Source organism: Leptonychotes weddellii, chromosome 14 (assembly GCF_054177405.1).
Source record: "Leptonychotes weddellii isolate Sample4059 chromosome 14, ASM5417740v2, whole genome shotgun sequence".
NCBI classification, from domain to species: domain Eukaryota; kingdom Metazoa; phylum Chordata; class Mammalia; order Carnivora; family Phocidae; genus Leptonychotes; species Leptonychotes weddellii.
In genome coordinates this window covers 71,028,571-71,055,163 of record NC_138382.1, presented here as the reverse complement: position 1 = coordinate 71,055,163, position 26,593 = coordinate 71,028,571, and the positions used below count along the sequence as shown (strand labels likewise).

At 40.3% G+C, this 26,593-nt stretch overlaps 2 protein-coding genes and 2 long non-coding RNA genes across 8 annotated transcripts in view; 2 read left to right on the top strand and 2 right to left on the bottom strand.

Annotated features, from left to right (window-relative positions):
• NR6A1 (nuclear receptor subfamily 6 group A member 1) overlaps positions 1–26,593 on the top strand; it is a 223,575-nt gene that overhangs the window by 127,716 nt on the left and 69,266 nt on the right. Inside the window, exon 1 of one of the 5 annotated variants that reach the window (XM_081803576.1) lies at positions 26,335–26,433. The exons of the other annotated variants lie outside the window; for them this stretch is intronic. Within the exon in view, the coding sequence (XP_081659702.1) occupies positions 26,418–26,433 (16 nt within the window). The 5' untranslated portion in view covers positions 26,335–26,417. Of the gene's footprint in view, positions 1–26,334; positions 26,434–26,593 lie in introns of those variants that run through there. 5 annotated transcript variants of the gene reach the window in all.
• Positions 1,213–12,352, top strand: LOC145717127 (uncharacterized). Its single transcript, XR_014140159.1, has 2 exons — positions 1,213–7,813; positions 8,371–12,352. It is a non-coding gene; the product is annotated as an uncharacterized LOC145717127 (long non-coding RNA).
• LOC102748197 (guanine nucleotide-binding protein G(I)/G(S)/G(O) subunit gamma-5) lies at positions 7,923–8,353 on the bottom strand. The gene has a single exon (XM_006745003.3). It carries the CDS (start codon positions 8,275–8,277, stop codon positions 8,071–8,073), a length of 207 nt encoding a protein of 68 aa, XP_006745066.1. The 5' UTR covers positions 8,278–8,353; the 3' UTR covers positions 7,923–8,070.
• On the bottom strand, positions 10,628–26,340 carry LOC145717126 (uncharacterized). Its single transcript, XR_014140158.1, has 3 exons — positions 26,275–26,340; positions 13,700–13,808; positions 10,628–10,692 (listed from the first exon to the last, which is right to left on the bottom strand). It is a non-coding gene; the product is annotated as an uncharacterized LOC145717126 (long non-coding RNA).

Genomic DNA, 26,593 nt, shown 5'->3' with positions numbered 1-26,593 from the left:
TAGATTCCTCCATACAGGTATTTCATGTTAAAGTCAACTTCCAGTTGTGACTGTATTCTAATTAATTCAGGAGAAATAAATGCTAAAATGCAGAAATACCAGAAGTGGAAATAAGTTTTTGCTTATTTAGTTAGTTAGTTAGTTAGTAGGCTCCATGCCATGTGCCAATTCAGGGCTTGAACTCATGACCCTGAGATCAAGACCTAAGCTGAGATCAAGGGTTGGATGCCTAATGGACCTGAGCCACCCAGATGCCCCAAGTTTTTGCTACTTTGGATCTTTTTTTTTTTTCTTTAAGATTTTATTTATTTATTTGACAGAGAGTCACAGTGAGAGAGCAGGGGGAGTGGGAGAGGGAGAAGCAGGCTTCCCGCAGAGCAGGGAGCCCGATGCGGGGCTTGATCCCAGGGTCCTGGGATCATGACCTGAGCCGAAGGCAGACACTTAATGACTGAGCCACCCAAGTGCTCCTACTACTTTGGATCATATAACTGATTTTCATTTTCGTCTCTCTGGGTCATAGGAGGAACAATAGACATATTATTTTATTTGTTTGTTTGTTTGTTTGTTTGTTTATCAGAGAGAGCACAAGCAGGGGGAGCATCAGGCAGAGGGAGAAGCAGGCTCCCCGAAGCAGGCTCCCCACTGAGCTGGAAGCCCGATGTGGGACCCTGGGATCATGATCTGAGCCAAAGGCAGACGCTTAACCAACTGAGCTTCCCAGGCGTCCCTAGACATGTTGTTTATAGGGCTTTAAAAGCAATTCATAGTAAGCATTCATTAAGCACGTACTGCCATTTATTGAACTCATCTGTATCCCAGGAACTGTGCTTGCCTGATATATTTATTTACTTTCCAATAACCATAAAAGGTAAGGGATTGTATCCCCATTTTGTATGAGAAAACAGAAACTTTAAGCAATTGAGTAACTTGTCCAAGGGTCAAAAGTATGAAATAGTAGAACAAGAATTGGGACCCAGGTCTGTCTGTCTCAGAATCCATGCTCTTTCCCTGTAGTAGGCAACCTCTACTGGTTTTAAGAAGAAGCTGATTGGGGGCACCTGGGTGGCTCAGTTGGTTAAGCGACTGCCTTCGGCTCAGGTCATGATCCTGGAGTCCCGGGATCGAGTCCCGCATCGGGCTCCCTGCTCGGCGGGGGGTCTGCTTCTCCCTCTGCCCTCTTGCCTCTCATGCTCTCTGTCTCTCATTTTCTCTCTCTCAAATAAATAAATAAAATCTTTAAAAAAAAGAAGAAGCTGATTGGCAGAACTAGAATGGCTAAGTTCAGAAAGGTGTAATAATTCAAACTATAATGTTGGGGGTTTTATGTAGGTGCTATATTATAATATAGAATTCACAGATAGCTCTGTGCTCCTATCCGTATTGATTTGGAACTGTCATTTTGCAGGTTCTGTTACCCTATCTCTTGATTACATGAGTGAAAAAAATTTAGAAAACATGGTTTACTACTTCAGCATTTCAAAAGTTTATCTGGAAAAACCTCTTGCTTTTAGTTCATAAAGTGTTTACAATTTAACGAATGATTGAGATGAAGTCGCCCTAAAATTTGGAGGGAAAAAAATCAGTGTCACTGGAGGTTAATCTTTCCCGTGCTAATGTCTATTTTATCTAGAAAATGCTAATGATTTAGAACTTGGCAGGCATGACTTTGTTGTTCTTTACATTGGCATGTCTAAGAAGCTACAACTACAGTAGTGTTTATCCAACATTGTACACAGAATGATGTGTTAAGACAAGACAACAGTAAGAAACCATTCTATTCTCCCAGGAAATGAAGGAAGTTAGAAGCAGCAGTACATCTCAAGGAAGTGAGAGGCCTAATAAGACCTTAATAGCTTTGGGAAATGTCCTTCAGAAAGAAAAAAACACTCAAAACTTGGAGTCAGGTCCTAGTTCTGCCTACTTGGGCATTTGGCTCCCATTTTGAGTGTCAGTTTCTTCACTGTGATAAAATGGGGTAATGATATCTTCTTACGGAGTGATTGTGAAATCATGTTTATGTGGATTTTTTAAAGATCAAGATGAAGGAGTATGCTTTGAAACTTTACAGTGATGTAATTCCAACAATAATTACATTTAAATAACCAGCAGTCACACTTTGTTACAGGAAAATACCTTCTAATGTAGCTAGTTTCTACTTGGCCTATTTTAATGTAGGCCCAGCTTATTTGAGCTTATTTGGCCCAGTAGCAAACAATTCTTGTTTCCTTACTCATTGTTATTCTGTAGGTTCCTGTCCTTGGTTGGTGGGCTCTGCACAACAGTTCAAAATACAGAATTAGTTTCCCCTTTTAAGTGTATGCATTTGTGGCAGGAAGAATGTGAAATAAGGATGGATCCAGAAAGGCCATCTGAGGTGGGTAAAGGGAAGCACTGCATGAAACAAAGGCTCTTTGGCCTAGCTTTGGCTTGACTTGTCACTTGCACTTGAGGTGGTCAACACACAGAGGATGTGCTGACCTATAAAGATTAAAAACAAAGGCCAAAACAGGGTTCCCCCAGCACCATCTTTCCCCCATCTACATTTAATTTATTAGGACCACTGTACTTCCTGTTGTTTTCCTTCAAAAAATAAAAACCTTTCTTGGGCTGCCTGACTGGCTCAGTCAGTAGAACATGCTACTCTTGATCTTGGGATTGTGAGCTCAAGACCCATATTGGGTGTAGAGCTTACTTTAAAAAAAAAAAAAGAGCTCGGCCGCCATCATGAATGACACAGTAACTATCCGGACCAGGAAGTTCATGATTAACCAACTACTTCAGCGGAAAGAGATGGTCATTGATGTTATTCACCCCGGAAAGGCAAGAGTACCTTAGACAGAAATTTGGGAAAAACAGCCAAAATGTACAAGACCATACCAGATGTCATATTTGTGTTTGGATTCAGAACCCATTTTGGTGGTGGCAAGACAATTGGCTTTGGCATGATTTATGATTCCTTGGATTATGCAAAGAAAAATGAACCCAAACACAGACTCGCAAGACATGGCCTGTATGAGAAGAAAAAGACATCAAGAAAACAGTGAAAGGAACGCAAGAACAGAATGAAGAAAGTCAGGGGGACTGCAAAAGCCAATGTTGGTGCTGGCAAAAAGTGAGCTGGAGATTGGACAACAGAAGGAGTAAAGATGCTGCAGTGGCTTTATCTGTGGTGGTTGTGCAGATTTTTCACGAGAGGATTAATAAACTAAGAATGTTAATGTGGGAAAAAAAAAAAAAAAGAACCTTCTCCTGTTTGTGAAGATGTCACTCTTTACATCCAATCTTTATGGAACTGCTCACTTTAACATTCAGCTGAAAACCCCTCAGCCTGTGGATTTCCAAAGGCTGCAGTAGCCCAGTGCTTCTTGTTTTCTACCTTTTGAACTTTTGCCATTCCACATCTAAGAGTGGGTGAAGGAAGGGAAAGAGGTACATCACCTCCACCTTTTGTTCTTTTTTGTCTTTTTTTTAAAATAAAGACTATTTAGTATGTCTGTCTGTTTTGTAGTCTGAGACAGGTCAGTGGTGTCTGTCTGATCCCAGCTCTCCCACTTTTTTTTTTTTTTTTAAGATTTTATTTATTTGGGGCGCTTGGGTGGCTCAGTCGTTAGGCGTCTGCCTTCGGCTCAGGTCATGATTCCAGGGTCCTGGGATCGAGCCCCACATCGGGCTCCCTGCTCAGTGGGAGGCCCGCTTCTCCCTTTCGCACTCCCCCTGCTTGTCTTCCCTCTCTCGCTGTGTCTCTCTCTGTCAAATGAATAAATCTTAAAAAAAAAAAAAAAGATTTTATTTATTTGAGAGAGAGACAGAGAGAGTGAGAGAACCTAAGCAGGGTGAGGGGCAGAGGGAGAAGCAGACTCCCTGCTGAGCAGGGAGCCTGATGTGGGTGGGGCTTGATCCGGGGACTCCAGGATCATGATCTGAACTGAAGGCAGACGCTTAACTGACTGAGCCACCCAGGTCCTCCCCAGCGCTACCACATTCTAGTTGTGTGATCTATGCCAAAGCATGTCATCTCTGAGGTCAGTTTTGTCATTTGCACAAATGGGAAACATTGTCTTTGTTTAGAGGTATTAAATGTTGAATAAAGCAATATATGTGAAACACTTAGTACAGTGCTTATTGGCACACAGAAGTACTCAATAAATGTATTCTTTTCTTCCAAAAGCATTTTCTAGATAGAGCAATACTGATTCTTGCACTTAGTCAACAACGAATGTATTACTCACTGTATTAATCATTGCTATAAGGATAGCTTCTCAATCTTTTCCTTACATTCCATTTTATTATTGAGAAAAGCCTTTTAAGTTCCAGGCAGCTGGCTTAAAAGGAACATATATAATTTATAAATCAGGATCTGTTATGCTGGAGCAAAAAAATCTCTGGAGATAAAGCTCTGGATTTAATTTGTGTAGGACATTTCTGTTTATTATTAGAGCATAGGATGGTTATTGTGAATTCTAAACAAAACTGTATCCTAGTTTTACTAGTCAGGATTCTCCAGTGAAACAGAACCAACATGGGGTGAGTGTGTGTGTGTGTGTAGGTAGGTAGGTAGGTAGGTAGGTAGATAGAGATTTGTTGTGAGGAAATGGCTCACATGATTTTGGAGTGGACCAGCAGGTTGGAGTCAGGAAAGCCAATGCTGTGGGTCCACTCTAAAGGCTGGCAGGCTGGAGACCCGAGGGAGCTAATTTCCCAGGTCAAGTTCAAAAGCATTCTCCTGAAGAATTCTTTCTTGCTCAAGGGAGGCCAGGCTTTTTGTCTGTTTAGGCTTTGACTGATTGGGACTAGGCCTACCCACATTGTGAAAGACAGTCTACTTAAAGTCCACCAGTTTCAGTGTTAATCTCATCCAAAAGTGCCTTCATGGAAACATCAGAATAACGGTTGACCAAGTATCTGGATACCCCTGGCCCAGCCAAGTTGACACATGAAATTAACTGTCACACTAGATTTAACAAAGAATACAAGATTAGAGATTCTTGTCAATATTGGTCATCATTTTTGTGCCCGTTAATGTGGCTGCAGCTCTTTCCAAAGTATTTTCACATACATTACCTCAGTGAACTTCATAGCAGCTCTTGTGAGGTTATCAGAGTAGAGATAAAACCCCATTTGTTTGAAGAGGGTATCAAGACAGGCAGATTAGGAGACTTGGTCCAGTTCTCACAGCTAGTGAATGGCAGAGCTGCAATTTGCCCAGATCTTATAACTTTAAGCCCAGGTATTTCCCCCTTGGCCATTCTCTCTGTAGCAGCTGAAGAATTCTGGAAATGGTTTTGAGAGTGTTGTGTCTTTTCTTCTTGTAACTAATATCATACTCTTCCTTGGAACCATTTTGTGATAGAAAGTTAACAAAATATATGTTGGCAGAACCTAAAGATCTTCTTTTCAGATGACTCTAATGATTCCCTGAGGCAGAAAGAAAGGGGAGGGGAGGGAGGGAAACAGAGTGGGGGGAGGGAGGGAGGAAGGACGTTAGCAAAAAGAGTAATGTCAAAAAGTAATTAGAGCAGGACAAATGGATTGTGCTGCCATGTTCAAGGCTGTTATTTCTGTAGGCAGTGAGGAGGAAGGGCACTAATGCAATGTGACGGATCTGGAGCAAAACCCAGGGCACTGGGCAAACTGTAGAGACTCAACCAATGGCAAGGCTCAAATTGCAAGGTTTGACTGAATAATATTTAATATCTCAAAGAGTTGTTTCATGTTGTTTGGAGAAACTGTTGTGTCAGGGGACCTACTTTCTTGATTTCAGCTTTTGGAAAATAGCCTCATACTTCTGTGTAGGTAGTCAGTGTGTCCTAGGATAACTCCCATCCCAGCATTCTGTCTTTGCATATCCCCAGGTTAGGCAGGAACATGATGCCAACAGGGATTTTGGAAGAAAAGATGCCTAATATGAAACTAATTAGGGTATTACTTATTTAGAGAGAATGAAATAAAGTAGTATTATCAATATGCAACTTGGTATTGGAAAATCGACCTATGAAATGGCAGAAGGTAATAGATTCATCAAAGGACAGGATGCTTTGATTTGCTAGCCTAGCCAGTCTGTGACTGGGATCCCACTGCTGCCACCACGTACAAGGAAACTGCCATAGCCCTCAAGAAAAAACAGTACTTCATTTGCCTATAAGAAAGTCTTCACAAATAGATCGACTCTCTCCTCTGTAAGTCACCATACCTTTGAGGTCTATTATTAATTGCTGCTACCACTATGGCATGTTACTAAGAGCTTATGCCTCAGTATTAGTACTTAGACATTCTTGGGTTCATAATCTAGCTCTGCCTCTAGCTCTAGCTCATAAAGTGAGCTGTTAGAACTTGGGAACTTGGGGGCACCTGGGTGGCTCAGTCGTTAAGAGTTTGCCTTCGGCTCAGGTTATGATCCCTGGGTCCTGGGATCGAGCCCCACATCGGGCTCCCTGCTCTGTGGGAAGCCTGCTTCTTCCTCTACCAGTCCCTCTGCTTGTGTTCCCTCTCCCACTGTGTCTCCCTCTGTCAAATAAATAAATAAAATCTTAAAAAAAAACCAAAAAAAATCTTGGGAACTTACCTAACCTCTCTAAGCCTCAGTTTCTTTATCTCTAAAATAGGGATAATAAGCTTACTTTCAGACTTCTTATGAGATTTTGGTGAGATGATACACAAAACATTTAGCACTGGTGCCAGGCACAAAGTAAGGGCCCAGTAAGGGCAGGAAAAAAAGACATCAGTAGGGAGTTAGACATCTGTTCTTCAACTCTCTGGTCTAAGCAGACATAAATGGTTTTTCCCTGAAGACCCCACATACACATAGCCTGTTATAGGACTAGAATGATTAAACCAGGCTTTCTTAATAAGCAGTAGGAAGGGGAAATTAAAGCAGTATTACAATTCTAAAAAATTGAGCTCACAAGGTATAGATAATTGCTCTTGGCCATCTGAAGAGAATCGCCTTTCCTTCCTAGCTCTTAGCTTGCCTGAATTGCTGTCCACTCCCTACCACCACTCCCACCCTGTAACCCTGTGACAACTCAGAACTGACCAAAGATCAGGTCTTGACACCCTACCATTATTTCCTTACTTTTCTTCAACTAACTTCATTTAAACAATTCTTTTCCCTTTTTTGTCATGCCACCCTCTCTGCAGAGTCCTGACTGCAAAGAAGGACAGAGAGAATCCTGCCGCCCCCTACAGAGACACACCTCTTATTTGGCACACTGCAGAGGGAAATGTATTTCTGGACCTTTACATACTCTTTGTTTGGTGCTGGGTTCACAGCCCCCTAATTTTGACTCTCTAGTTTTGTTACAATGTGAGTCTTCTGAGGTACCCCAACAACCATGGGTTTATGAAAAGTTTTCCAAGGTATCTTTGTCTATGTATAAAATCATGTAAAAATAGAACCCACTTGTAGGTTGTGCCTTGCTTGTTCAGGATCTCCATCTCTATGAGAAGGCCCCAGGAGCCAAAGTTGAGTCATTTCCTGCTTTTTGGTTAGATTTTCCAGTACTTCTCTTGGTCTGCCCAAAATTCCAAAACCCCGCCGTTTGTTTATGGCTTGTAACTTTTTCCACATAGCCTTCACCTTCTCTAGGTACCCAGATCATAAAGAATATAATATTAGATGTGAAGACAGGAATAAATCCCAAATATGTTAGAGTGGTCCAGGATTTGTAATTTGCTGATCTTGTATCTTTTCTAGTTGGAACAAAAGAATGTTCTGTATGGTTTATGGCTTGAATTTTATCTCTTGTCCTTTCTCTGCAGTCTTTTTGTACAGAATGAAATACGGATGCATTAGAATAATGCTCAAATTAAGGTTTTGTTTTTTTTTTTACACTAAGTATTTTATTGTATGCTGCTGCCAGTGTATATAAAATAATTACCCTTGTGAAATAGAAATTTATGAAAATTCAGAGAGGTAGATGTTAAAGACTGACAAAAGTAGAAGTTTATATAGTATGGCACGTGTTATAGGGATAATAAGCTTTTGTACAGGCTTCAAATTTAGTTCTCCTTTGAATATTCACTGGTTCATGAAAAGTGGTTTAGAAAACCATCCAAAGATTCATTTTACTACAAAAAGGAACAGACTTTTTGGGGTCTGAAGGGATTCGTACTTGAAGATACACCAGTTAGCAGGGGGTCGTGTTGGGCATTCTGCAGACAGAATTGTTTCAAATCTGCAGCTGCCTGGGAAACCTTCACGCGGTTGAGCCCGGCTTCCAGCCGGAGCTGTTGAACCACTTTCTTCATAGCGGCGACGCTGGAGGAACCAGACATGGCGCTCTCAAGAGCGGGCAGATTCGTCCGTGCGTGGATCTGTCGGTTCGTGGGTCCACTGGGCCAGACGGTGGGGCAGCGCCTCAAATTAAGGTTTTTAAAATTTACAATTATGGGGCGCCTGGGTGTCTGTCATTAAGTGTCTGCCTTCCGCTCAGGTCATGATCCCAGGGTCCTGGGATTGAGCCCCGCATCGGGCTCCCTGTTAGACGGGAAGCCTGCTTCTCCCTCCCCCACTCTCCCTGCTTGTGTTCCCTCTCTCGCTGTGTCTTTCTCTGTCAAATAAATGAATAAAATCTTTAAAAATAAATAAATAAAATTTATAATTATTTTTCATAGACATTAGAAGCATATATTGAATCCCCACTATGTGCTGAGCATTTTATGAGTTACTGAACTGAAACTTCCTTGTTGCTTCTGGGAATGATCTCATGTTTAGCCAGAATGTATAAGGGGGAAAAAACATCTTTAATGAAAGATTTCTTACATTCACATTTATTCAGAAAGTTAAAGAATTTTTAAAAACTCCTGTCCTTCAGTATTAAGGTATATGTAGGTATAAGTATCAGTATATGGTGATTATCCCTGTAATCTTGCAGTCTTTGCATATTTTTACTGCCATTTATTGATGTGCTCATGTTTTGGACCCGGGCTTCAAATGCTTTACTTGCTAGCAGTGGCTGTGGGCTCGTTATATAACTTCTCTGAGCATCATTTTTTTTTCTCTTTGAAAGGCATGATCCTTACTTTGTCTACTTCACATGATGTTCGTGAGGGTCACATTGGATAATGCAAGTGAAAGTTCCTTTTCCAAGGAGCAAAGCATTTTATGAGAATGAAATAATGCATGGTTCAAAGGATCTTTTTTCCAGCTTTTTTTAAATGACTTTATTGAGGCATATTTTACTTATATAATTCACTCTGATTGTACAATTCAGTAATGTTGAGTAAATTTACTCAAGTTGTATAATCATTATCATCGTTCAGTTATAGAACATTTACATCATCCCAGTAAGATCTTTTTTGTCCTCGTATTGTTAATCTTATTCCCAACTCCTGTTCCAGGTAATACCTAATCTGTCTCTGTAGATTGCCCTTTCTGATATGTTGTTTGAATGAAATCATACATGTTCTTTGTGTCTTCTTTCATTTAGCATGACAGCTTTGAGGTTTGTCCACGTCATAGCAAATATGAGTAGTTTGTTCTTTCTATTGCTGAGTAGTATTCCATTGTGTGGGTATATACCTTACATGTCATCTATCCATTCATCAGTTGCTGGACATTTAGGTTGTTTCCAATTTTTTATTATTATGATAATGCTGCTATGATCATTTACATACAAGTTTTTGTGGGGGCATATGTTTTCATTTCTTTTGAGTATAAAGGTATCTTTTAATTATAAAAGTAATACATGCTTGTTTTGGAAAATTCTTTATATACTGAAGTATAAATGTGGTGCATTAGTCACCTCCCTAATTATGCCTCTAGATGTGGTGATGGTAGTAATGATTAAGAGTAGTAATGACTCATCATCTTCTGAGTGTTCTGAGCATTTACTGCATGTCAGGCACTGTTCTGACATGTATGCATGTGTGTTCATTTCAATTGATTATTTCACATATATGTCTTAACTTGATACTATTTCCCCCCCGTTTTATGGATGTAGAAACTGAAGTTTGAAGATTCATTGTAAAGTCACACTTCTAGTAAGTGGCAGAGCCAAAATTTGAACTTGGGCAGTCTGGTGTAATGTCTTTCAGACTTTCCAAAATACACAGTTTTTAAAAGCAAAAGTTATATACTTATTCTGAACCTTGTTTTATTTTACTTAACTTGTCTTAGAGATTGTTTCATGGAGTTTTATAGATCTGTCTCATTTTTTATGGTTGCATGAATGGATATGCCAGGATTTGTTTAATTAATCTTTTGTTAGTGGATATTAGGTTGCTTTTATTTCCTATTATGAACAGAGCTTCAGCGAATGTCCTTGTATAATATGTGACTTATTTGTGGTATTGCTTTTGCAAATCCTGGAAGTAGAATTTCCAAATGAAAGAGTTTGTACATTTAGAATTTAGTGTTATTAAAAGTTCCCCTCCCCTCCAAAAGCTGGTAAATAACGCCCTCCTCCCTTAACTCCCTCACCCTTGCAATCAGGATTTAAGAGAGCCTGTTTTTCCACCCTCATCCGTGCTGCATTATTATCTCTGTAATGTAGGCTACAATCATATAAATGTTTCAGAGAGAAGTTAACATATCAAGGCAGGGCAGTGGTGATTAGCTGGTATGTCAACAGTAGTTTCCAGTCTTTTGATAGGTAAGGATTGTCATTTATCTAGGCTCTCGAGCTGCAGTGTTGGAGTAGTCCAGACTGTAGTTCAGGTTAATGTAGAATGACTCACTTGGTTGATGATCTAAAATGAACATTGAGACGTTTCAGCCTAGTTGTTTCCATTTTCTTTGTTCTGTATCCCAAATACTATGACCTTTCACCTCATTGCTGCCTACAGTATTCTTGCCTTGCCTCCAGCTCAGTTTAAAGTGAATCTGAGAAGGCAGTAGACAAGAACTTGGACATTTGTGATAGGTAAGTGTGTTTGCCCTTTCCAATCTTTCCTTTAACAAAAACTGCCAAAATGAGGCCAATAGACCAATACTATTCCTTTTTCAGTCTCCCCAGGGGTAAGGCTCCTATCATCTTTGTTGCTGGCAGGGTCTCTGTGGCCAAATTGGCATGGTCTCTGTGGCCAGTTAGCACTATATAGATAATCTCTTTAAAGGGAGGTAAGTTTGACATTATGGTGCCAGTAAAGGAATCAAAGACATGAGTGTTGAATGTTGCTATTTGTGGATGATCCCATTATCCTGCAGGAGCTAGGGCCTACCACACCTTCCAGATCTTGGGAGCCCTGGCTAGCCACTACTATGTGGATTTTGCTTTTGTGTTTTGACCATCCCTTTTCCTCTCCACTCCTCAAGCTTGGTGTCTTCATTCTGAGGCCCTGTTAGTTTGGGGGATGCTGCCCTCTTCTGTTGGCTGCAGGATATCCACAGCAGTTTGGATAGGTCTGATCTTAGGGGAACTGACAAGGCTATATGGCATCAGAGTCCTAAAGCTTTCTTTCGTGTCCAACTTCATGAACCAGTCCTAAGACTTTGTTATGAAAATAATTCAGCAGGCACTACAAAATATACAAGTACAGAGACTCACTGTAACATTATCTATAGTGACAAAAGAATAAAACCTAGATGTCCAGCCTTTGGGCTTGTGCTAAAATAGGCTATGTAAAAAGACAACATAGGGACACCTGGGTGGCTCAGTCGGCTAAGCGTCTGCCTTCAGCTCAGGTCATGATCTCAGGGTTCTGGGACTGAGCCCCAAATCGGGCTCCCTGCTCAGTGGGAAGTCTGCTTCTCCCTCTCCCTCTGCCTCCTCCCCCCTGCTCATGCTCATGCTCTGTCTCTGTCTCTCTCTCAAATAAATAAAATCTTAAAAGAAAAAAAACAACATAGAGGAATGAAAATATTTATCACAAAACAAAAACCATACAGAATATACCAATTACAGCCATGGGAGATATCTCTCATGTAGGATAATGGCTAATCTGCAATCCTCAAAACTAGTTGTCAAAGCTAGGATGATTCTCTTTGATATTTCACTTATATTATTAGTAAAACAGTATGCTCATACATTTCCTTAGTATTGTTATGTATATATAGCTGTCTTTTCTCCTGAAACAAATAGTTGATATTTGAGTGGCCTGCTACAAACATCTCTATGATGTGTGGCGCTCCTCCAGGACTGATTTTTCTGTGACAGTAAGGTGGTACCTAAAGCAGGAACACCAGCTGTAACAGGAATTTCCTAGGCAGTCTTTTTACCCATGGCATCTTTTATAATGAAGGAGCCCCAATAGAATGTAGATATTATTTTGTGTGATTTGATGGCCTGACTGGTTTCTGTGGTGTGGGTCTCTGCCTTAAATGATGCCCAGTGGGCTGGTGACAGCCTACAGGTTATCTGATATTTCTGAGAACTTCCTTTTGGTAAAAAGCCTTAAGGAGGGAAAGGAACCTTTTGAAAAACCAAAACTTCTGTTTTCTGAAACTCAGCATCTCATTATACAACATTTATATGGGAATAAAAAGTATTAATTCATATGTCTTAGTCCTTTTTATTTAACAATTATTCTTTTTTTTTTTTTTTAAGATTTTATTTATTTATTTGACAGAGACACAGCGAGAGAGGGAACACAAGCAGGGGGAGTGGGAGAGGGAGAAGCAGGCCTCCCGCAGAGCAGGGATCCTGATGTGGGGCTCGATCCCAGGACCCTAGGATCATGACCTGAGCCGAAGGCAGACTCTCAACGACTGAGCCACCCAGGCGCCCCACAATTATTCCATTTTTAATAGGGCCAGGACTAGAGTGAGGCAAATTAAATAACCTACAGTGCAAAATTTAAGACAGCATTCATTCTCAGGATCACACAAGTGCAAGATCAGCCCTGTTTCTTAAACAGTCCCTGCATACATACTGTGTCAGGCCTTGTGCTCAGCTCTGGGGAAAACATCATTCCTGGTGTGATGGGATAGATTATTCATTACCCTTTCTCAGACTGAGCCTAGGGGCCTGGGCCCTGGAAGCAGCTGTTTGGTTGAGCAGGTTTTGATCAATCACTTGGCTTTCAGCTGTAGGTTTAACACAAGGAGAAGTAGCTCACTAATGAGTTTATTCTTGAAAGTGTATTTTTTGGGCGCCTGGGCGGTGCAGTTGAGCGTCTGACTCTTGGTTTCAGCTCAGGTCTGATCTCAGGGTCTTGAGATCAAGGCCTGTGTCAGGCCCTGCGCTCCAGGGGGAGTCTGCTTAAGTTTCTCTCTCCCTCTTCCTCTGCCCCTCTCCCCCGTGCACTCTCTCTCTCTCTCAAATAAATAAATACATCTTAAAAGAAAAAAAGTCTATTTTGCACTTGAGATAGTCTTGTCCTGTGAAATCAACAGATTGTTACAAATTTCTCTAAAAATCAGTGCGAGCTCTTACTACCTACCTACTTCTGACACCCTGCCCCAAGATATGCTTTGCTGCCTTTCATTCCGTTTTCTTTTTTTTAATAAAGATTTTATTTATTTATTAGAGAGAAAGAGCACAAGCAGAGGAGAGGGAGAAGCAGGCTTCCTGCTGAGTGGGGAGCTTGATGTGGGGCTCGATCCCAGGACCCTGGGATCATGATCTGAGCCGAAGGCAGCCAGGGTCCCCTTCCATACACATACTGATTTGTTCCTCAGAACACTCCTGACTTAGGACAGTTGGTATAATTCTCCCTATTTTATAGGTGAAGAAATTAAAATATATAAGATTATATATAAGTAATAAGTGGCAGAGCTTTTCTGACTCCTGTTCTAGCTAGAGCGCTTTTTAATTACCTTAATTCCAAGAACATTTGAATATTGATATATAATCATTCTTCTATTGTTCATCTCTTTAAAAAAAGATTTGTGGCTCATCATCTGCTTACAAGGTTTTTGCATCCTCCTGAAAAAAGAAAAAGAATAAAACTTAAGTTTCACAGGTGTTTGTAGGTGCTTAGTCAGGGACTGGAGAGTGTTGGAAGGTTGGGATTACTAGAATTTAATGAAATAGGATTTTCCTGGAGTTGAAATAAATATTGTGTTGCTGCTTGTTTAATAGACTTACAGTTTCCAACGTCTGGGCTCTGGAATTCACCATATACATAAATTTAGAATTTTAAAGGAGTGGATGGTTTTTTAATAGACCAGGATTTCACCTCCTGTTCTCTGTGCCTGGCTCCCACTCCAGAACCCCAACTATATACCTGCCCCAGCTCCCTCTCAGAGGTTTATCCTATCAGTATCATTTTGCTGAGTGTTAATTTGCAAATCACTGTGACTCTTGTAGTGAAGCATTTACTGTAAAAAACATCTTACCCATTTTTTTGTTTAATTTCTCTTTTTTAATAAGACCATTAAAATGGCATTGCATTCAGTGCAGCATCTCAGCCTGCAAGTTTAGCAGGTTTTTAATGCTGCATTCACCTGAGAATTCTGTGTTACATGATAAAAGATCTAAGCTCTCCAATTTTGTATTAACTTGATCTGAAAATAGATGTTCAGTGAATCCAAGTTTCTTATTTGTGTGAAAAGTGAACTTCGCCAGGACTGAGTAAACACCATTAAAAGGCAATACCAGACTTTGAATCAATAATTACATCATTAGGACCAAAAGGGCAAATAGGACTGTGAAGAGCTGTTTTCCAGGAATAAGCTCAAAAGGATTGCCTTAATGAATTTGAGTGTCTCTTGCAAAGAATATACGGTGAATGGGAAGGTCTGTTCTGGGCAGAGTTGTAGAGGCTTGAAAAGCATCCAGGCAAAAAGGGAGAATTTCAGTGTGCTGACCAGGTCGTTGAAGAGGGGTGAAGATGTTGTTATCTTCACAGTCATTTTTGTGCTAGGCTAATTTACAAAGGGGACTTATGCTTTTAGTGGTAGATTTTGTCTATGTCAAGATGAGCCTGAGGCAAAGTTTATTTTTAGGATCTATTCTCTGAACCTGTTGGACTTGCCTCTCTGGTTTCTGCTGACTTTATCCATCTCTCATCCCACAAACCAACCATCACCACTTATCTTAGATTCAAACTTTAACGGATTAAAAAATGACAAGTAGCTAATCTCAGAAACCAGTCAGTGCTTTTAGGTGACTACCTGAGGGCCAGGTGTCAGGGATATATGAATACTAACCAGGATCTTCAGGAAACAAATTCTCATCTTGAAAGTTTTCCACTCTGGCTGGTGAGAACAAGAACTATTTCTGGCCCTGTATTAGCCCCAAAAGTCATTTCCTCTACTCCTTTTGGGTGGTTCTTTTCCTAGCCTTGTGTCCTTTCCTCACACACACGCACTGACTTGTCCTCAGCTGCAGACTCAAGAAAGCCCTCTGCAGATCTCAGTCACATTCTCTGTGCAGTCCTCTATGTTTCCCCTCTCAGGAATCACTGACTGTCCTTTGCTCTGCCTAAAGTCCAATACTTGACAAAGTATATAAAATAATGATCTTCAAGTATTATATATACACACAGAAAAAAAAGGATACCAGAAATACACCAATATGTAACTAATATTTCTTGTTGTTCTGTCTAGGTAGTGAGATTCAGAGTGTTTTTTCCTTTATATATTTTTGTTTTCTGGTTTGGTTTGGTTTTGTGTTTTAAGTAAGCTCTATGCCCAACATGAGGCTTAAACTCTATGCCCAACATAAGGCTTATGAGTTTAAGAAACATTGTTAAGAAATATTGTCCTAGGGTGCCTGGGTGGCTCAGATGGTTAAGCGTCTGCCTTCGGCTCAGGTCATGATCCCAGGGTCCTGGGATCGAGTCCCGCATCGGGCTCCCTGCTCGGCGGGGAGCCTGCTTCTCCCTCTGCCTCTCTCTCTCTCTCTCTCTGTCTCTTATGAATAAATAAATAAAATCTTAAAAAAAAAAAAAAAAGAAATATTGTCCTAAATTATATTAACTTACTGTATGGCAAGCATCGTGTTAAACATTTTTCATAAGATTTTCTCTTCTAAAGATTTTATTTGTAAGTAATCTCCACACTCAATATGGGGCTCGAACTTAACAACCCCGAGATCAGAGTTGTTCACTCCACTGACCGAGCCAGCCGGGTGACCCAACATTATCTCTTTTAGTTCTCAGAGACTCTGTAGAATAGGTACTATTAAGTCATTCTATAGATGAGGAAATTGAGACCGAACTTATGCAATTTACCTAAAGTCATAAAGCAAGTAAAAGCAGGATCCAAAATTTGAATCTAGATTTAACCCTAGAATTTGTGCCGACCCTTTTTATTCTGTTTTCCTATTAAGCAGTAGTCCTTCACATCAGAGAATGGGAGTTGAGTTCCAGCTTCAAGATGTGCTGGAGCAGCATAGGTTTATTGTCCCTTGTGCTGGAGTATGTATCCTATATATCTGTTCCTTTTAGTCAACATGTTTAAAGGTCAAGTTGGCAAAATTCTGAGTCCAAAGCCCTGGATTGGATCATAATTCAGCATTCGTCAATGAGGAAGATGAGTGAATATACACAGAGATGCAGCAAGTAGTAGGAAAGTATCAGGGAAGCAGTGCCCCTTTCCTCAACTTGCCAAGCAGTGGTAGTTTGACCCTATTGATAGGAAGGATGACCAAGCCTGTGGAATTAGACAGGCTTCCAGTGGGAAAGTGAGGGCACAAAACTCATGGTTCCTGGAGTTTGCTAAATCTTCTGTGATATGTGAGCATTGTGTTGTGTTGTTAAAGATAGTTCTAGTTTCTTTGATCTGTGTACTTATTTAATCAGTAACCCTGTGGAGTCACTGTTCCCATTTAATGGGTATGGAAACTGAGCTCAGAGAATTGACAATGCCCTGCTGAAATTTACCAAACCTGTGCAAGTCGTGTACCTGGTATTTGATTTTGTCTAACTCCAAAGCATGTAATTTCAGGCTGCTTTTTATTTTAATTAGCTGTTTGTGTAGAATTGTGGATTTCTTGGAAGCCTAGGCTTTTTTTTTCCCCCCAATTCATCAAAAGTGAATCAAGTATCCATTTTGTGCTAGTCTCTGTGGTAGGTACCAGGAATACAGAAATGAATCAGATCTTGTTCCTGTTCTTATAATATTCACAGATCCATGGATAGGCAGGCATACGAAAAGATGAAATTGTAAAAGTTAATAGGATTAGAACCATTAGGGCAGGGAAGAATTGACGATTGTAATGTCTGAATTAGCTGAGAATTAAATAATTCATGGAAACTAGCCAGGCAGAAAGAGCAGTACATGCAAAGGCACATTGGGGAAACTGCAAATAACACTATTTGTTTAGAGCATTTGGGAATATGAGGAGAGAATGGAGAGGTTGACAAGGGGCTTGATCACGAAGGCCCTTGTAAGCTTGGGAAGGTGTTTTATTCTGAAAGCAGTGACAGATTTGAAGTGGGAATGTCAGGGTTTTATTTGAGTTTTAGAAAGCTGCCAGAGTAGAGAATGGAATGGGGGGTGGGGTATGATGAGTCAGGGATGGAGAAAAGAGATGTAGAAAGAAACAGGAACTAACAAGACATACCTATAATGAAGCTCTTGAAATAAACCAGATGAGAGATAATGGTGGCCAAGAATAGTACAGTGGAGATGAAAATAAATATATGGATTCAGGAAGATTTGTTTGTTTTGCTTTATATTATTATATTTTATACATACATAGAAATATATAAAGTAATATAATGAACCCATGTACCCAGCCTCAATAGCTATCATCCAGTGTCTAATTCTGTCTCATCCATACATCCACTCACTTTCTCCCCTTCCATATTATTTTGAAGCAAATCTTAGGTATGATATTATTTCATCCATTAATATTCCAGTGTATATCTCTAAAATATTTTTTTAGCTACAGATTTCTCCTCCATCTTTTTTTCCTTCTAATTTAAGAGATTGAGTAATTTGTCTTGTTGAGTTTACCACAGCCCAGATTTTGCTAATTGCATCTTTGTGTTGTAGATGAACATGTTCCTTTGTAGTAGTTTTTTTATTTTAGTAGTTGGATCTAGAGACTTGACCATCTTCAGATTCAACTTTTTTGGCAAGACTACTATTTCATGGGGGTGTTGAGTTCTTACATCAAAAGATATATTACTGCCTTGCTCTTTTTTTTGTTATTTTAGCTGTCGGTGGTCAATATCTAGGATCTATTATTTCATAGTAATATTCTAATTCCAGTATTTTTTTTTCATTTATTTGCTGCAATGCTTCTATGGAGAGAAATTTTTCCATTGCTATTTATTACCCTGTGGTATATTTCACCTAGGAAAGGCATGATTCTTTCCCTTTATATAAAAAAAAAATGTTTTTAAAGACTTATTTATTTATTTATTTATTTATTTATTTGAGAGAGAGCACGCACACAGGGAGAAGGAGAAGCAGACTCCCCCAGGAGCAGGGAGCCAGACGCAGGGCTTGATCCCAAGGACCCTGGGATCATGACCTGAGCCAAAGGCAGATGCTTAACGACTGAGCCACCCAGGCGCCCCTTTTATGTAAAAATTTTCAAAATGCTGTATTGGTTCCCTAACGTCTTTCAGTGGTGGCAAATTAATTTTTTTAGAATCATTAATAATTTCAGATTTAAACATTTGTGCTTCCGTTAATTGTAACTTTTTTTAAAAGGATACTTAAATTGTCCCATTTTTGATAAGAGAGTGGCTATTTTGGCAGCTTTTTGAGGGGACAGAAAAGAGGAATGATGACAGGTTGAATGTGGGTGAGGTCAAAGGGGAGAAAGGAGTCAAGGAAAGAGTCCTTTTGGCTTGGGAATTGAGGCCATTCACTGAAACAGAGAGCACAGAAAGAAGAGCAGGTTTTAGAGAGAGGATGTGTCTGGACATGTCTGAGGTGCTTATGATCTCTAGGTGGAGATGCCCAGAAGGCAGCTAGGTATATCAAGATGTAAGGCTCAGGGGAGCAATCCATGACTCCAGGACCCAGGATAGGGCTCAGCTGCTATGTGTAGTTGACTCAGATTAGGATTATGTGTGTTATATTTTGTTTGATAAAAATCAGTTTCTTTGCTATCAGAAGCCACTGTTCTACCCCAAAGCAAGATTAGGAAGCCCCTATTGCTTTCTCTTTTTGTTGTGCCTATCCTTAGAGAGTCAGGTTCAATCTCTAGTAGAGTAGGAAGAACGGGGTTGGTTGCAGGTAGGATTGCCACTTGGCTGGTTTACAACCGGTCCTGTTGGTTTCCAGATTTATTACACCCAATCCCTCAATTAGAGAAGAGCTGTGTGTATGAGTAGGATTTACTGAAGTTGGAATTGAGGCTGGGTGAACTGGTTTTAGCTTTGCAGGAGTGGCCTAGTGTAACCCTTTTTGTGAATATTTGTATTCCTGACATTTTCTTTTCTTCTTCCATGTTCCTGCTCTCTGAAGTGTAACTATTTTCCTTTCTTCCTTCCTTTACTCAACAAATATTCATTAAGCACCTGTTTTATGTCAGGCACTGAGAATACACTGGGAATATAATGGTGAACAAGAATAAGGGGCACAGTCTCTGCATTCATGTAACTTGGGATCTAACAGAAGATATACATGTCAATCAAAAGATCACCAGCAACATATGACTCCACACTAATATAGGAACTCCGCAAATAGGACATACTGGCTAGAAATCTTTTACAACCAGTGCTGGACCTTTATTTTTTGGAAGATTCAGTGTCACATAGGCTTACAAATCATAGAAAACAAAAAGGGCCTGACACATAAAGGACTCTGAAGTGGAGTTCTTCCAGGGGAAAAAACTTCCTGTGAAGTAAGGTAAAAGAGAAAATGTGGAAATTAAATAGAATATTAACACATGATTAAGTTTAACAAACGAACTGCACACTATCCACCCACCCACACAACACATACACCAAGAGCCTTCTGATTGCTTTAACATTTTTTTTTTTTTTAAGATTTTATTTATTTATTTGACAGAGACAGAGACAGCGAGAGCAGGAACACAAGCAGGGGGAATGGGAGAGGGAGAAGCAGGCCTCCCGCCGAGCCGGGAGCCCGATGTGGGACTCAGTCCCAGGACCCCAGGATCATGACCTGAGCCAAAGGCAGACGCTTAACCAACTGAGCCACCCAGGCGCCCCTGATTGCTTTAACATTTATGAATGCCTGCTATCTGCTAAACCCAAGGCTGGACGCTGAGATTACCAAGGCTTGACTCTTTGGGGGGTACATTCAGATGAATAAGGAAGATAGAACTATAAAATAAAAATACTAAGTGATTTGTATTGTCATGGTATATTTTAGGGATCCAGGCAGAATGGAAGAAAGGTGTGATTTGACTCTGATTTGGGGGCTGAGAGGATGGAGTCTTAGAATGCCTCACAGAGGAGGTGATATTTAAACTGATTCCAGAAAGATGAGTAAGTGGTAGTGGAAGCAATAAGGAAGTAGTAAAAAGAGTTATTCCAGGCAGATGGAATAGAAGCATGCTTGCACTACAAGTGGGTCAGTATGGCTAGAGTGATGTGCACTTACAGAGAGTGGTGATAGATCAAGCTAGAGAGATCAGCAGGGGCTGGCTTGTAAAGGGTGTGGGGAGTGTGGACCTTTATTCTATAGATGAGATTATGCGACAGTTATTTGGTAGTGGTGGTGTACCGTACAAGCCTTTGCCCAGATTCCTCTCTTACATAGAACTTAATTACTTATTGGCAGAAACCTCTTGGTTATCTGACTTTTTCCCCCCTCTGGGTTAGGCAGATGGGTGGATAGAAAATGAAACCATTTGAGAAGTCAGGGTTGAGACCAGAGTCTGTCCAGAAACTACTGGGCTTCAAGTGGTTTTCCTTTTTAGAAGCACCAAAAAAGAAAGGTTCTCTGTCCATTTGACCTGTCCCTAAATCTTGTTTTTACTACTTAAATCTCTCTCTTTTTTTTTTTAACTTCATTTGCACATGCAGCTTAGTAACAGTTTGAGCTATTGGTATATACAGAGCTACAGTGTTTATTTCCATTATTCTCTGGCTTGGCCTGGGTCTTAATTGTGAAGAAGATAAAGGCAGGCGTGCTATATGGGATGACTAAATTCCAACTTTTTCAGACCTCTCAGGAGACATAATAGTTGGCTACGTTTTGGTTTGTATATATTTTGTTTGTTTGAACTGTATATCTGGTTCTTTTTCATCCAAAATGGACTAATTTATTCATACTACAATCTGTTCTTGATTGTAATACTTTACAATTTTACATACAAAATCTTGATTGGAGAATTATTTTTTGTTAAAGATTTTATTTATTTCTTTGACAGGGAGATAGAGAGAGCCAGAGAGCCCAAGCTGGAGGAATGGCAGAGGGAGAAGAACAGCTCCCCATTGAGCAGGGAGCCCAATGCGGGGCTCAATCCCAGGACCCTGGGATCATGACCTGAGCTGAAGGCAGACGCTTAACTAAGCCACCCAGGCGCCCCTATGGAGATTTTTTTTTAATGGAGGGAGGGCTTACTCTTTCCAGGTTCTTCAATCTGTGGGTGGGAAACTGATCTAATTAAATGCCCTACCCATATTTAAATTGCCTTGATTGTCTCAAAAATGTCTTTCTAGGGGCGCCTGGGTGGCTCAGTCGTTAAGCATCTGCCTTCGGCTCAGGTCATGATCCCACGGTCCTCGGATCGAGCCCCACATCGGGCTCCCTGCTCAGCCGGAAGCCTGCTTCTCCCTCTCCCGCTCCCCCTGCTTGTGTTCCTTCTCTCGCTGTCTCTCTCTGTCAAATAAATAAATAAAATCTTTAAAAAAATAAAAAATAAATAAAACATTACCTTAAAAAAAAAATGTCTTTCTACACTTGATTTGTGCAAATCAGGATCCAAATAAACTATATACATTGCATTTGGTTGTTATATATAAGGTGATTTTTAAATCACACCCTGTAGTCTTTTCTTCCTTAAGCCAGTCATGTTACTTTTCTGCATATAGATTTCATTCCTGATTTAATTGCGTAGATATTAAAAAGTCTTTTGAGATCTGCCCAGTTCTACTCATCCCTTCAAGTCCTGAAATACTTTTGCTTCCTGTCTACTTGCAGAACTACAAGGTTCAGCTCAAATGTAAGGCCCCCTCTATGGCTTCCCACTCCAATCTAATGAATTATACGTTCTTCTGTGTTTTCTTAACACTTGGTACCCACTTCTGTTACACCACTCGTAACATCCTATTGTCAGTTATCTGTTTAGTATGTTTGTACTGTAAGTGGGTTAGTGTGGAGTGGTAGAAATGATGCTGGAGAAGTCAGCAGATGGTGAGCACCTCCTGGGCTAGGGTCACATAATATTAATTTCAGTTATCTCAGGCAGCATAGTGCCTAGCTTATAGGAGACACTCAACTAATGTTTGTAGAATTGGATGAAAAATCCCAATTTCTGAAATCTTTTTAGTTTCCAACTCTGAGGGGTTTTTTTGTTTCTTGTTTCCTGAACTATGAATTCCCTTCTCCAACTCTGTGATAAAAGGCAAAATTGGAAATCATATCTAAGTATGTTCTTTGTTGTTCTTGTTATTTTTCTGCACTCAGGAGGTTTGTTTGTTAGTCCTAGATAGTATGGATTTCACCTGGCTGTGTTTCCTTGTTCCTGTTCAGTTGAATTCAACTCTTTCCCTTGCCATAGGGGATGTCTGTATCAAAGATCTGACAGATGAGAAACTGAGACCTTGGACTCTTGTTTTTTGTTGTTTGCAAGGTTAAAAAGGAATTTAAAATATTCTCTGCATATTTCTTGTTTTCTGAAATGGTTAGAGATTTTCTAACTAGTTCTCCTCCATCATAGTGGTCACATGGCTTTCACTTTGCATCGCACTTTTGCTGAAACTTATTAAAATTCAGTCTGAACTGATTCCAGTGATTGTGTGGCCATTAGAATGGCTCTCTTGTTTTACGTTGAAAGACCAAGCATTATACCTCCCTTTATTTTTTTTTTTTTAAGATTTTTTTATTTATTTGACAGAGAGAGACACAGTGAGAGGGAACACAAGCAGCGGGAGTGGAAGAGGGACAAGCAGGCTTCCCGCATAGCAGGGAGCCCGGTGCGGGGCTCGATCCCAGGACTCTGGGATCATGACCTGAGCTGAAGGCAGACGCTTAACTCTGTTTAACGACTGAGCCACCCAGGCGCCCCTTGATACCTCCCTTTAGCTTCAGAATCTTCAGTCATCTTTGAAAGCTGCCATTTGAATAATAAACAAACAGATGGGAAATAATGTTGAATAGTAACATCTAAGAAGAGGGTTTGTTTTTATCTGTTCAAGATATGTGGTATAATGGAATAAATAAGGGATTAGGATATTTAGTTTTCTTCTTTGTTGGTCTTACAACTCCTGCCTCTTCCTTTCATTGGGCCTCAGTTTCCCTATCTATAAAATGAAAGTGGAACCAGTCTCTTGCAAGATTAACTAAGGTTCGGCCATAATTCAGACTTAACTTTTGAATTCTGTTAGATATGCAGTATGTAAATGGTTAGATGTAGAATTTTGTTCATCTACTTTTTTCTACATTACAAAGCTAGTATTAGGAAGTAAAAATGTTACTGGTTTCTTTTCTTTTCTGTCCTTCCCATTCATAAATTATAGGAATCCCTTTAATCTTTTAAAATTATTTTTCCTGGGATGCCCAGGTGGCTCAGTCGGTTAAGCAGCTGTCTTCAGTTCAGGTCATGACCCCAGGGCCCTTGGATTGAGTCCCCCATCGGGGCTCCTTGCTCAGCGGGGAGCCTACTTCTCCCTCTGCCTGCCACTCCCCCTGCTTGTGCTCTCTTTCTGACAAATAAATAAAATCTTTTTTTTTTAAGATTTTACTTATTTATTTGACAGAGAGAGACAGCGAGAGAGGGAACACAAGCAGGGGGAGTGGGAGAGGGAGAAGCAGGCTTCCTGCTGAGCAGGGAGCCCGATGCGGGGCTCAATCCCAGGACCCTGGGATTATGACCTGAGCCGAAGGCAGACGCTTAACGACTGAGCCACCTAGGCGCCCCAAAATAAATAAAATCTTTAAAAGTAAAATAAAATTCTTTTTCTTATATGCAATTGTTTTTAACAATCTTACTGGGACCCCCAGTTAAGATTTACAGTTTGTCTTTTGCATTCACGTGGCAAATGAGATGTATATTCATGTTCTATGTCCCCTTCCTCCCAGTAGAACCTATAAAGGACTTAAAAAAAAAAACAAAAAAAAACCTGTGGGACTGAGGATGCTGAAGAATGTGACTCTGTATCCAAAAATTAAGATTTACCCATCTTTGGGATGCCTGGGTGGCTCAGTTGGTTAAGCGTCTGCCTTCGGCTCAGGTCATGATCCCAGGGTCCTGGGATGGAGTCCCGCATGGGGCTCCTTGCTCGGCAAGGAGTCTCCCTCTCCCTCTGCCTGTTGTTCCCCCTGCTTGTGCTTTCTCTCTCTCTCTCTCTCTCTCTGACAAATAAATAAAATCTTAAAAAAAAAAAAAAAAGATTTACCCATCTTCTTAAGCTATGTTAAAGATTTGTTCCCAGGCTTATGGGTATATCAAAGATTATTACTAAGACCTGCCCTTAGGGGTGCCTGGGTGGCTCAGTCGTTTAAGCGGCTGCCTTTGGCTCAGGTCATGATGCCAGGTTCTGGGATTGAGCCCTGCATTGGGCTTCCTGCTCAGTGGGCAGCCTGCTTCTCCTTCTCCACCACTTGTGCTTTCTCACATGTGCTCTCTCTCTCTCTCAAATAAATAAATAAAATACAAAAAAAAAAAAAAAAAGACCTGCCCTTAAAAATCAAGGGCATTGCTTCAGTCTTGATCTGGGAGCCAGACTAACAGCTTCCCGTATCATCTTTCCTCCAAAAGTTGGTGCAATAAAGCAAAGATGCTTACTACATGTACTCTATTATATGCAGGTACTGAGTTTTAGATATACCTGTATCCTTCAGGGAGACAGAGAGCTGCCCTTTGAATGAGTGTTCCAAATTGAATAGCTTTTTGCTGGTAGACTTTCCCCTTGTTCAGGTTTTCCCCCTCATTCTTTTTATAGTCACTTTACTAAAATTATAAGAGCTGCATTAAGTTCCACAGGGACTGAGAAGAAAATCTCTGTTAGTCTCTTAGAGGAGTGGGAAAACTGGTTGATATGTTTGTATTGGGGTGAGGTATTTGGTGGCAGTGGCAGAACATGTATTTTTAGGCAGACAAAGAAAGTATAGCCTTTTCTCACCTAAATCATTGGTTACTTTCTCTTTAGGTCCTACTTTGTAAGATGGCCCTAATGGTCTCTATTGGTTGGAAAAACCCTGTAGTAACTGTGGTAGCAATATTTACCATTCAGTTATATGTCTGCCAAGTGACAGATTCCACTCCCACCCCAAGAAGGGTCTCCTCTTTTTTCTGGAACACTGCTGTAAAATGTGCTTGGCCTTAAGTTATTCCCAAGGCTAGGCTAGAGAGAAAGGGAGACTTCATAGGGTGAAACATTTTGCACAGTTAAAAAGAATTTATCCCTGAAATCAGTTGGTCTTTAGGTCATACCACCTTCTCTGAGGAATTCGCCCTGTGATTAGTGTTCTGCTATCTGAATGGATAGCTGAATGTTTGACATCGTATGTCATTAGCATATGGCTCAGATTTGCTGCTGTGTGGCAAGGTTTGATCATATATATGCATGCACGTACTCTGCTATGTTACTGGTGTGGTTCACCATCAGGGAGGCCTAGCACAAGATTGCTTAAAATCTTAGGAGTTTTAAGGGAATGAAGCAGGAGGCTTACTTTAAAGATTTAAGCTTTTGGCTGAGGGCAGGGGATGATATTTCTAACCTTTGTCCTTTCTAAAAGGATTTTGTAGACCTAGTTTTCTTTCCCTACATTCTTTCAAACTAGTGTGTATAACCAGAGCATGGAAATTAAGGGCCAGAATTAAAGTGAACCCTGCAAAATAACTCAGAGCTCCACGTTTTAATTTTCTCAGAAGAATTTGCCTTGTCATTGTTTATTATAATGACAAAAAGCAGGGAATCCCAGTCTTACCCTCCCCCCCCAAAGTACATGTATAACATGAAGTTTTTGTTTTGTCTTTTCCTTGTACCAAATATTTCAACTCTAAATTTTCTAATCCAGAATATAGGAAAATAGAGTATAGAATAGCTCTTGAAAGAAAAAGCAGAAAAAACTCCATGTACTAGAACTCTTTTAAATTAGATGAAAGCCAAGTCTTCTAAAATGCTGCCTTTTAATTTTAGGATCTCAATTTAAAGAAGACCAGAGGAGTATTTCCTATTAAATGTTCCCATGGTACTTTTCAGAGAAACATTCTAGGCAGTATTGTTAACAAAAGAAAATAAGTCTATCAGTTCCACTTAGATAACCTTTGGTAATAAACGAACTCCATACACGTTGTGACCTTAGCGCCTGAACTTTCTAATCACATGACCGGCTTGTAAACTGACCTGTGAGGAAGACTGTCGTAGTCCCAGCCAAGAGAGAAATTGGCCAAGTGTCGGAAGGGTGGTCATCAAGCTGGACTTGTCCCGTAATCTCTATTTCTTCATGGCTGCAATAGAACTTCTCAACAGACTCCCAGAAGCATGAAATGGAGACATGGGAAGGTAAGGGAACTGACTGTTTAAGTCTGGGCCCAAATCTGAGGTTTAGAAATTTTCTTTGAAGGTTTAGAACAAATAGTAGCCTTGAGGGAGGAGGGAGGCTGTTCACTCCGTGTTTGTGTCTTAGCAGATTTCAGCCAGCAAGTTTTCATGTAAGCAACTG

Bases quoted from the DNA above. Each gene is read 5' to 3' on its own strand.
- LOC102748197 (XM_006745003.3), bottom strand. From the start codon at position 8,277: ATGTCTGGTTCCTCCAGCGTCGCCGCTATGAAGAAAGTGGTTCAACAG.